Source organism: Nannospalax galili, unplaced genomic scaffold, assembly GCF_000622305.1.
Source record: "Nannospalax galili isolate Female #2095 unplaced genomic scaffold, S.galili_v1.0 scaffold851, whole genome shotgun sequence".
NCBI classification, from domain to species: domain Eukaryota; kingdom Metazoa; phylum Chordata; class Mammalia; order Rodentia; family Spalacidae; genus Nannospalax; species Nannospalax galili.
This window is the reverse complement of record NW_008330578.1, coordinates 299,169-311,639: the sequence shown is the minus strand read 5'-3', so window position 1 is coordinate 311,639 and position 12,471 is coordinate 299,169. Positions and strand designations below refer to the sequence as shown.

The 12,471-nt window shown below is 36.1% G+C and overlaps 1 protein-coding gene across 1 annotated transcript in view; it reads right to left on the bottom strand.

The window, feature by feature from the left end:
- The window catches only part of Dock3 (dedicator of cytokinesis 3), a 480,991-nt gene that overhangs the window by 188,168 nt on the left and 280,352 nt on the right, over positions 1-12,471 (bottom strand). The window contains exons 10-11 of the mRNA XM_029554349.1: positions 9,907-9,967; positions 8,550-8,697 (exon numbers count right to left, since the gene is read on the bottom strand). Of these exons, the coding sequence (XP_029410209.1) occupies positions 8,550-8,697; positions 9,907-9,967 (209 nt within the window). The remainder of the gene's footprint in view (positions 1-8,549; positions 8,698-9,906; positions 9,968-12,471) is intronic.

Sequence of the window (12,471 nt, the reverse complement as noted above, 5' to 3'; positions counted from 1 at the left end):
GAGATCCACCTGCCTCTGCCTCCCAAGTGCTGGGACTATAGGCATGCGCCAACACGCCCGGCCTTATTATTTTTATTTTATGTGTATGAGTGTATTGCGTGCATCTATGTGAGTGCACCCATGATGTGTAATGCTGCAGAGCTCAGAAGAGGGTTTCAGATTCCCCTGGAACTGGAGTTAAGGATGGTTTGTAGGTGCCATGTGGGTCCTGGGAATCAAACCTGGGTCCTCTGTAAGAACAGTAAGTGCTCTCAACAGCTGAGCCATCTCTCCAGCCCCAGCAGACCCCATTCTTACCTAAAGTAATATTGGCAACTGATTGCTGCTAGATGAAGAAGAGCTAATCTCCCTAAAACAAGGAACTCTAGATAGGGTAACTAGATTCAGCGGATGGACAAGCACTGGGGAATGGCTGGGGGTGCTGACAACATAGTGGAGAGTAACAGGGATGACAGAGTATATGGGCTCCAGTGGGGAAGGGGAGGCTATGGGAGGGTGCCATTTGGGATGTAGGTATATAGATGAATAAGATTGTTTGGGACGTTCTGTATGAAATCAACAAATAAAATCAACAAATAAAAAATGAGTTATATTTGAGGGAGAAGCATAAAAATTTGTTCCTTATTAATTAGTAGAGGTGAAAAACATTACCATTGAAATCTACCTGATGACTTTATATCCATGCTCAGGTGCTAAGGTTCTCAGAAAGTAATGGACTGCGACTGGTAATAATCAGATACATAGAGATTAGAGATGCGTGTGTGAACATCTAAGCACTAAAAATGAGTTTTTCCTGTATGAAACAATATATTTTAAAATGAAATGGAGATCTTTTTTTCAAGTCTTTCCATCTTCATTTTTATTCAAGATCATATACTTTTGGTTCAGAAAACTCTGAAAAGGTAATTTCTATTCTTGCTTCTTTTTTTTTTAAGAAAAAGCCTCAGCTATATAATTTCTGAAGGTATTCTGCATTATGAGATGAAATTGCTATGTATACATTTCATCACATGGGCCTCAATTTTTTTAGAAGAAGCATTTCATTACAGCTTTAACATATTCAGTAACACACTCCAGAGCAAGGATACATCTCTTTCAAAAGTGGCTGTAAATTTTTAGGTTCACAGTTGAATTAATACAGTTATACAATATTGAACTCAATATAAACCCCAGGGTGGGTGCTGGGACCAGGATACTGGAGGCTGTGCAGCCCAGGGAAGTAAAGGGCAAGATCTTTTTTTAAAGGTTAAAAACTCATTCAATTTTATGTCTTATAGGGTTTATACTGAGTTCAATACTGTATAACTGTAGTAATTCAACTGTGAACCTAAAAATTTACAGCCACTTTTGAAAGAGATGTATCCTTGCTCTGGAGTGTGTTACTGAATATGTTAAAGCTGTAATGAAATGCTTCTTCTAATCATGTGGTTATTAAATAAATAATTTTTTAAAAATGAGCTCTCAAGAGACACATCTGTCCTCTGTTGTCCAGAAGGAAGCTACCTAAACCATAAACATGTTTGAAAAGCTTATAAGGAAGAAATTGTAGTATAATGTAGTATTTTTCATGTTGGTAATGTCAGAAGCTCCCTCTTCTCACAAATCTAATAATGTCATGCTTCATAAGAAATATGGTGGTTTCAGCTGCAGAAGTTGCGAAGAGCACGATCAAGCCAAATTCTTGCTAAACTAAGACTAATGAGAAATTAATACTAGCTGAGTACGCCTTTTCTGCCAGGCATCGAACTAGGAGCTTTAAAGCTCATCAAGTATATGGGAAGATTAATTGGATTAATAGCATGCCAAATGTTTGCCAAGAATGTCTGGAATGTAGAAAACAGTCATGTATCATCTGTGGTTGTTATTTTTATTTTTATTTTTTTGGTCTTTTTGAGACAGGGTCTCCCTTTATCCCCAGCTGTCCTGGAACTCACTATGTAGACCAGGCTGGCCTTGAACTCACAGAGATTCCCCTGCCTCTGCCTCCCGAGTGCTGGGATTAAAGGCGTGTGGTCGTTATTTTATGTACATTGTCTCAGAAGATCTACTCTAGTCTTGTAAAACAGGCACCATGACCTTCATTTTACCGAGAGGAAATTGCATCTCAGAGAGGCATGTGGTAGGCTCAAAGTCACATAGTTGTTTAACAGGTCTATATTTCGGATCTACATCCACTGAACTCCCAAATGTAGATTCTTGGAATATACCATATGAGTACTTGAAATGTACAGCAGTAGAATGGATAAGGAACAGAAGGAGTCAGAAGAGTTGGGTTCAAATCCTAGCTTTATAAATTGCTGTGTGACTTGGGAAACCAAGTTAACATCAATTTACTCATCTATAAAATTGGCAATTAACAATATGGATTGCCCATGACTACTGAGATTAAGTTATAATATCTTTAAACATATCATAGAATCAGGCAGATTGTAGGCAATCAAAAAAACAAAGCTCAGGGGCTGGAGAGATGGCTCAGCAGTTAAGAGCACTGGCTGCTCTTGCAGAGGACCTGAGTTTCATTTCCAGCACCCACAAGGTGGCTAACAACCATCCATAATTCCAGTTTCAGGGGAATCCAACACCATCTTCTGACCACCATAGGCACTGCATGAAGTGCACTTACATACATGCAGGCAATACACTCGTATACAAAAATAAAAGTAATAAATAAAATATTAAAGACTAAAACCTCCAAAGTTCCGATGGGAGATAGCAAGTCAGTGACGTGCCAACTGTACAAGCATGAGGACCCAAATTCAATCACCAGAACCCACATAAAAAGCCAGGTGTGGTAGACACTTGTGATTTTAGTGCTGGGGAAGTAAAGACAGGAGGATCTCTGAGGTTCATTGATGAGCCAGCCTAGCCTAATTAGTGATCCCAAATCCCAGGGAGAGACCTCATCTTTAGAAATAAGGTATATGGCTCTTGAGGAGTAACACTGAGGTTAACCTGGCCTCCACACCCACATACATCCATGTACATGAACATACCCACAAACGAACACACACACACACACACACACACACACACACACACACACACACAAAACAAAACAAAACAAAACAAAACAAAACACCTAATGCTATGATCAGAATTAGCATGAAATGAAAGCATTTGGGTTGTGGTTTCAAATTGGGTTCCTTGAGGATGGTTCTATTTGAGAAAGTGTCCTGTTACCAAATAAATTTATTAATCATTGTTTTACAAAATGAAATTACAAAACCTCAATTCTGTAAGCATAAGCATATTCTTTTCTTTCTTGAGATCGGGTTTCCTTGTAGCCTTAGCTGACCTAGAACTCGTTACACTATAAAGCCTAGGCTGGACTCAATTTCAGAGATTCACCTGCTTCTGCCTCCCAAGTGGTGGGATTAAAGGCATGTGCCACCACGCCCAGTGACATAGTTCATTTTAAGCAACATGAATGTATTAAAATACGGACATATACATAACCTTATGAAGCAGACAACCATTAGTTCTATTTAAAAGATCAGAAATGGATGCTCAGAAAACTTAAGTAATTAAGCCAAGATCATAAAAGATAAAACAGTATCAATAATTGGCTTTATGAAATAATAATGGTAACTTATTTTTAATGAATAGGTAGTCTCATCATTAAAAGCAATGGACAGTTTGCAAAATACCAATTTACATCCTTCTTTTGGAAGTACATGTATCACATGATGAAACAACATGAACATATATGCTGCAATTCCCATCCTTGAATTATGTGTCATTATAGTAGAGGGAGAGAAGCAGGAGCACAAATAAGAGGGAAAGCAAAAAATATACAAGGTAGAAATGAAATAGTATAAATTCTTGTATTTCTAGTATTAAAAAGGCCATTCGAGAATATGAAAAAAGGCTAGAAGTTAGAGTTAAGAGTTCAAGGTTACAGGAGACTACTAGGCTTTAAGTCAGGCAGATGCAAATGAGATGCTGGGTACATACATTTGTCAGTTTCTGAACTGCAATTAGTATAAAAAAGTCTCCCCTAGGAAGAAACAGTAATGGGTTGCTTGCTGGTCAAATTCTTATCGAAGGTTCATCAGAACCTTTCAGCAGTATAAATAAAGCATAATTCATAGAGCTGGAGCAACAATTCTGGTTCTATCTATAGAGGATTCTTTTGGAACTGGCTAACTGAACTTACCAAGTAATTGATTCTACAAAATCTTGAAAGATTATCTGTTAACAGAAGAAACATTACAATTTTCCATTATGGATTAACAGCTAAGCCTATAAAGACTAAATATCTCATTGTATCATTTGGAGAAAGTTCCAGTTCTTAGCTTGGTTTGAAAGTCAAATACATTATAAATATCAAGGGAAAAAAGGTTTGAACTATGCAGGAGCTGGAAGACAGGGTGAAGGGTTGTGAATGCCATTCTCTAGACTCAATGCAATCACTGTAATCATTAACTCACAACTGTAGTTACCTGTACTGGGTCCACCAAGTCTGATCTATCGATAATCAGTAAAAGAGGAGCTCTGGGGACCCTGCCCTCTATCTCTGAACTACTGGCTATTGACAGATTCTGAGAGAGAAAGAAAGACACAGAGAGAATCACGGTCTTTATGTACCCACTGATAAGCCCACCAGGTTCCAAGAAATAGCTCCAAACCTATGGTTACACAAAAATCCCTTGTTTAATACACACAAAAATAGATATGATTGAGAGAGAGAGAGATAGAAAGAGAGAGAGAGAGAGAGATTGACTGATTTCTGGGAAGGTAGGGGATGAAAGTAGTGGTAGGGAGGTAGTTAATAATTCTGCTTTGGGTATAACTACAAAACCCAAATTGAAGCGCTGAATGTTACTGGGGAAAATCACCCTAAAAGCAGAAAAGCAAGTAGCTGTATCAGGAGTTCATATGCATGGACTTAAAATAATAACACCCAGCAACTGCTTAATCAACTAATATACGCCTGAAAATCAATTTCTGGTGGGAAAACATTATTAAGGAATCAAAGGATACATCAGAAAGAGGCTCTAGTCATAACAAAGTCATAATGGTATGGCTACATATGATAACTCTGAGCAATTTTTTCACAAAATGCAAGAATAGAGAATAAGCAATACTTCTCAATTTTATAGACTATGTTCCCAGGTACATAATTTATAATATATATTTACATACATATAAAATACAACCAAAATTATACATTTAGTTTATCTATGTCTATTTTATTAAAGTTAGCACAGAAATGTTTACTTAAACTTTTTTCATTGTGAAACTGGACAATGGTTACCATGTATTCAGAATCTCCTTACGTTTGGTCATATTCATTATTTATGGATACCCATCTCCTCCAAATGTTGACTTTAGCTCCTGGCATTCCTTTTCTTCAGTTCCCTAGGCTCCATGGAAAACACCCTTGTGCCTTCCTGTGCCCCTTCGTCCTTCTAGCCAACAAGAAACATATGAAATTTCTATCAGAGTGACTTGCACATAATGGTTATTTATTTATGGTTCAAAGACTTCTGACTCAGCAAACAACCTAGTTTTCATGTCTCAGTTTCTGGCTGCAATTCTCTTAAAAGGACTGGTGTCTTTCGATATGCAGATGAAATTTAACAATACTATAAAGCACAGTAGTGGCTTTGGCAGAGACAAGATAGGAATTTGAATCTTCTCTAGTAAAAGCTGAGTCTCAATAATGCAAAAATAATGAGAATGTCAATAACTAAGGAGATATTTGCAAATTTATTGCTTAAATTTGTATAAAATGCAAAATCCTATCCTAGAAAATGCTAAACTACTATTAATAGCAATTAGTAAACCCTTTAAGATTCCAATTTAATTGAACCAACAAACATATCATCTGAAATGTATTGGAAAGTACTGCTTCTCCTGAGGGCTTGGTTTACTGTGCTGATGTGGATTTAAATTACTAATCCTAGAAGGATTCCAAATTTCATGAAAAATCAAATTCACAAACATACATTTGGGAATCTGTTTTAAAGTCTGTTAACATTTACAATTGGAAAATTATCCTACATTTTAACTTTATTCTCCCTCAAAAGAAAAAAATTATTCTTTGCTATAAACACATCTTTCTTTGGCTTTTTAAAACTGACAAAGCCTGTAGGAAGGAGCTAAGAAAATACTACACATGAATCCCACTTCTTGCAAAGTGGCACACTGGTACTGAAAGCTGTTGTTTTAGAGGCAATTAGGCAAATAAACCTGTCAGCATGATTTCAGAAGGGCTGATGTGCAAGTTCTTATCTGTAAAGAGAATTTTTCACTGAAGCAAGGAATAGCTGCTACATGCAAAGAGATATAATTCTAGAATGCCATTCTTAAGTTCTTCACCATTGGAGTGACACAGTGAAGTAAGATGATAGTAATGACTTTGGATTTCTGTTTACTCTTTTTCAAAGGAGGCAGGTATAAAGAGGAGAAGGCTCTACCATCCATCAGTGGAAAAAAACCTCTTACTCATATACTGAAGAGAAAGCTGGACAATTTTCTCTTTGTAAAGGACTATTTCCAAGATCTTTTCCCCATAAAGTCTCCAACTCTGAACAAAGCAGAGCTCAAAGAAAAATGTATTAAAAAAAACCTATTTTGAAACTTATCAAATATGCTTGATTATAGAAAACCATGAAATAAATGTAAATATGGATTAAGTTCATTTCATGTTTGAGTCAGACAGAACAGATAACACAGGAAAATGCATATATAATATTATGGTAAAACTATATTGACAAGATGATTGACAATATTTGACTTAATTTGGGAAAATGATACTATGTTAAAACTGACAGAGGAGAGTCTAGAGAGATTGCTCAGTGGTTAAGAGCACTCCCTGCTCTTGCAGAGCACCTGGGTTCAGTTCCCAGCACACACATGGTGGCTAATTACCATCCATAGTTCCAAGTTCCAGAGGATTCAATGCCCTCTTTTGGTCTCCATGGACACTGTACAACACAGGTACACATACATGCAGGCAAAATACTCATTCACATAAATAAATAGATAAATAAAAATTTTTAAAAGATTTCTAAAAAACTAATAGAGGACAAGTATTTTTAGGGGTGGTGGGTTCTGTTTGTTTGTTTGTTTGTTTGTTTGTTTTTGAGAAAGGTTCTGCCTGCAGCCCTAGCTGGCCTGGAACTCACTACGTGGATCAGGCTAGCCTCAATCTCACAGCCTCCAGAGGACAGACTTAAATTCTTTATTCAGAAATTTATTTATTTTAAAGCTGGTCATGATAGCTCATGACTGCAATCCTAGCACTCAGGAGGGTGAAACAAGAGGAACACCATGAGGTGGAGACCAACTGGGGCTACTAAGTGATTTTCAGGTCAGCCTGGACTATAGCACTCTGTCTCAAAAACTGTCCTGTTAAAAAATGAGGTGTTAAACATTACCATTGAAATCTACCTGATGACTTTATATCCATACACAGGTGCCAAAGATCCGAGTGCAACTGACTATGACTAGTAATTATCAGATACATACAGATTAGAGATGCATGTGCCAACATCTAAGTGTTATTAGTAAAAACAATGATTCTTTCTGTAAGAAACAGTATATTTTAAAATGAAATGGAGATATTTTTTAAAGGTTAAAAACTCATTCAATTTTATGCATGGTGGCGCACGCCTAAAAATCATTCAATTTTATGTCTTACAGGGTTTATACTGAGTTCAATATTGTATAACTGTATTAATTCAACTGTGAACCTAAAAATTTTATAGTCACTTTTGAAAGAGATGTATCTTTGCTCTGGAAATTGTTATTGAGTATGTTAAAGCTGTAATGAAATGCTTCTAAAAATAAAAAAATTTAAAATGCAAAAGCAAAACAAAACAAAAACTCACTAAATTCACCACTGATCATTTTTAAACATTATTATTTACTTCTAGATCTCCAGAGGCAAACAGACTACATGCCTAAGTTCTATGTTTCTTTTCTTAGTTATGTTTTTTTCCTATTGTTCAACAAGGACCATGAGGAGATAGGAGATGGACTGCATCTACAAGGCAAATCCCTTGACTGAAGAATGCTAAAAGCAATTCCATGACAGGTTGGGTATAATATAGAGATCTGTGGTGGCAGAAATAAGAGTGAGATCTTGGTTCCTCAAAAATTCTGGTTTTTCTTCAAACAGGGCAACTTGACTCATGATAATTCTTTGAAGCAATCTGTATCCTTGGCCTGCTTAGTTGCAAAAACTGTTGTGCAAACATTAGACATATAAGACTTTCATATGCTAGCTTTTCTGTAAATAAATAATAAAATGGATTCATTATACTAAAGAAATGAACATTCTAGAGTGAACAAGAAATGTGTACTATCGGATTTTAGATTTAGGAAAGAAGGTATCACATTCAAAAGTTTCAGTACCTGGGAAACTTAAAAAGTAAAGGTACCTGGGTCTTAAACCTTAGATCAAAATCTCTTCATATTCACCAACCTCCCTATGCTACATTGTGGTGGTCTATGTTCATAAGGCTTGAGAACTGCTCTCTCAGTGAATGCTAGATATCTTGTGCTACAAATCATTAATATTCCTAATGTCCATTACTCACGTGTAAACCTTAAGAACAAAATCCTTTTCTTCTTTTAATTCTGTGAGTGACTGCAGAACATCCAAAATGCTTAGGACTGCACAGCCATAGGGTCTTCTGTAGTGCAGGTGAGCAGGACCCTTCTTGGAATCATTCAGGAGCATCCGGCCTTGGGCATAGCAAAAAAGAACAATCAGGCTAAGTGTCAAGCTCCTTTCCTACATCTCCTGATTATCCAGTGATGCCAGAGCTACAGGTACCTAAGAGAGCCTTTAAGTGAGAGGAATAAAGAGCTAATGGAGTCATCTAAGGATAACTGTACAGAGGAACACTAAATAAGCCTCTGGTCATGGCTCTTTTTCTGAATCACATTCAGTCAACCTTTTCATTTATCTCTAAATCAGCACCAACAGTCCATTTATTAATCAAATGAAAATAAGACTTCATGAATTTCTCAGAAAAATCAGTATGCTGATAGGTTTATGACAGCCATATTAAAGATAAAAGTTCAGCATTTTTAGCTATTGGGCATAAACTATATATTAACAGATAAGGAGGACATTTGTATTCTTCCTCCAACCAAATTCTAATGTCAAAGGTGTTTCAGAAGCTCTGTGGGAGTGAAAACAATCTTAGAAGTAGATGGTTGCTTCCTTTTCCAGGGGAGCAAGGTTGTGGCAACAGTGGCAAGTGGACTTGTAAAAGCTGGAACCTCAATAAATGCTTTATGAAGTGCAGTAAAATAGTTGTATTGGCAAGGGATTAAAGATCTTTTGACAAAAATGTACACAATATGCTAGAATCCAAACTATGAAGAAAACTTGGTTAGTCATATCACCAAAACATGAAATGAGCATGGACAAGTCAACAATAGAACAGTAAAAATCACCTTTTCCATTTCAGTTTGGGTAGAAATGAGATGCTACTCATCTTCTGGAGTGGTGACAGTAACTCTAATTTTGTGGAAAATGTCACAGGTGCATAATTTTGGACACAAACTACAGCAAAGGGCATGTACCACCTGTTCAACTGGCACTCTGTCAACTCTCTGTAAGAACTCTGAGGGAAAAGACACATATAGAAGCAGGTGATGTGATTGAGAGAATGTAAAAAGGCAGACCACTAAAAATAAAGTTTGGGTCCAAAAGTGAAGAGGGTACAGAAGATTTAAAGTGAGAAATGAAATGCATTCACTTCTGTCAAACCTAGCTACTGCAGTGGCTGATCTTAAGGCAAAGCTTCAAAAAAAAGCTACACTCTAACCCTGAGACCCTAAATAGTTGGAAAGAGCTGGGGAGAAAACAAAGTCCATGCATAGGAGATGTTTATCCTACATGGGGCCAGCCTTAATCATGAGAATGGATAAGACAGACAGTACCTATTCGGATCACATGGGCAACTATGTATAAATCTCTCTTCATGTCTTTGCTGCTCAGATCCTAAAGAAAGAAAGAAAAAATTCAGGCAAGGAATGATGGTAAATTTCAGAAAGTAATGGTAAATTCTATCTGAAAATAATGGTAAATTTCATCTGAATTTCATAGTGGTTTGCTTTTAGGATATATTATAGGTAGGAGAACTCAGATTATAGAATACAACAGTTAATGCATGTAAGATATATGCAGTGAAAGCTTGACTATCATATGGTTTTAACTTTTATTTAGTTTTAAAATCTTATTTTATTGGTTAATATCTAGTTTATTTTATTGATAGTATTCTAGCTCTCATTTAGATCATGATATTATCTTCATCCACATTTATTCTACCATCATGAAAAATATTTTGTAGTAAAAGGAGTAAATGTTCAGTGAAGAAAAAATAGTAAAACACCAAAAGCTCGTTAATGAGTAAAATGCTAAAATTTTATTCTGTACTAATTTTACATTTACTCCACTGTCCACAAATGATTATTGCACACTGGCTGTGTTCTCTTTAAAAGACACTAATTTACTCTTAGTGAAACCTTCATCTATATTATAAATTCAGATATTTATTGTTATTGCTCATACCAGATTATAAGGTTGGATTTTTTTTTGTTTCAGTTTATTCATTTATTGTGTATGTAAGTATATGTGTGAACATACATGTTATGGCTATGGTATGCATGTGGCAGTCAAAGGACAACTTGTGGGAGTCAGTTCTCTCTTTCTATCATGTAGGACCTGGGGACTGAACTCAGATCATTAGACTTGCAGCAAGCGCCTTTACCCCTTTAGGGCCATCTCATTGGCCCTAAAAATAATTTTACTAAAAATTTTAAAGAGTTTCCTTTACATAAACAAATCTGATCTAGAAACTTTTTAAGCTGAAGAGTTATAAAAAATTAATCTTCTCTATTTATGTTTAGAATATATTATAAAACAACACCTTTACCATTTTTAAAATTTAGAACATTATACTTGTAAAACTAACACACATACACACACACACACACTACTTTGGATTTTTCTTTTTCTTTTTTTAAAAAATTATTTATTATCTTTATTTTATGTGTATGAGCGTATTGCCTGCATGCATGTCAGTGGTACCTGTGTTGTGCAAAGCCTGTGGAGACAAGAAAAGGGTGTAGGATCCTCTGGAACTGGAGTTACAAACAGTTGTTAGCTACCATGTAGGTGCTGGGAGTCAAACTGGGTCCTCTGGAAGAACAGAAAGTGTTCTTAACCACTGAGCCATCTCTCCAGCCCCCTGTTTCAGATTTTTCATCAGCTTACTCCTTGTATCTTACTCCTAGCTAGTGCTGTGCTCAAGTGATGACTGATGGAGTATCCTCTGTCCTTTATAGGACAAGTTTCCATGATTTCCTTTCTGCTTCTAGGAAAGGGCCCCTTGGTTCCATTTCTTTTCTACCTTTCAGGTGGTTCCACATACTTGCCTCTCTTCAATAAAGGAAGGGAAAAGGGGGGCAGTAATAATTTAGAGTTATCTTAGAAATCCTGAGTCACCATGTTTTTTTTTTAACTTTTATACCCTTATACTAGATTAAAATTAAGGTGAGACAAGCAAAGGACCTAAGATATGAATTCTTTTTTTTTTTTTTTTTTTGAGATAGAGTCTCACTACATAACCCTGGCTGCCTGGAACTTGCTATCTAGACCAGGTTGATTTCAAACTCACAGAGATGTACCTGCCTCTGCTTCTGAGTGCTGGGATTATAGGTGTGTACCACCACATTGGGCCCTATGGTACAAAATTTAAGGAGGTGCTCACCTCTGAGATCCTGCTCTTTGCTTGCCTTACTCTAGTCCCAGCCCTACCCTGCTGAATGAATGAAAAAATGACAAAACTGTGGAGACAACAGAAAGTAATTTTAAAAGGCGAAACTGAAGTTTTAGATTCTAGATTGTTACAATATTTTGCCAAGCTTTAAAAATAAGTTACAAAATAATTGAACATATTTGGTATCTCTGGTATCACAAAGCTAGATTTTACACGAACAAATTGCCTTTAAATATTGAAAAAAAATTTACTCCATTTCCCTAATATCTCCAAATGAGAGATGGCTCAGCAGTTAAGAATACTGACTGTTCTTCCAGAAGACCCAGGTTCGAATCCCAGCACCCACATGGCAGCTAACAGCTGTCTGTAACTCTAGTTCCAGGGGAGCCAACAGCCTTTCTGTCTTCTGTGGGCATTGCACAACACGGGTGCACTTACCTACATGCCGGCAATACACACATACACACAAAATAAATAATAAAATAATAAAAAATAAAATAAAATATTAAAAATGGAATTTTAAATGACATTCTCAAGACAGCACTAGATTTTGACACTTATTAAGATGAACATCAAATAATAAAATAGAAAACAGGTTTTCATATAGTTTATGTTCATTCTTGGATTAAAAAATATATATACTTCTGAAGGATATAGAAAGTTGGATTCATTCTCAAATGAAATAGTTCCATTTTCATAGTCTAGATTATGTTACTCCAAACTT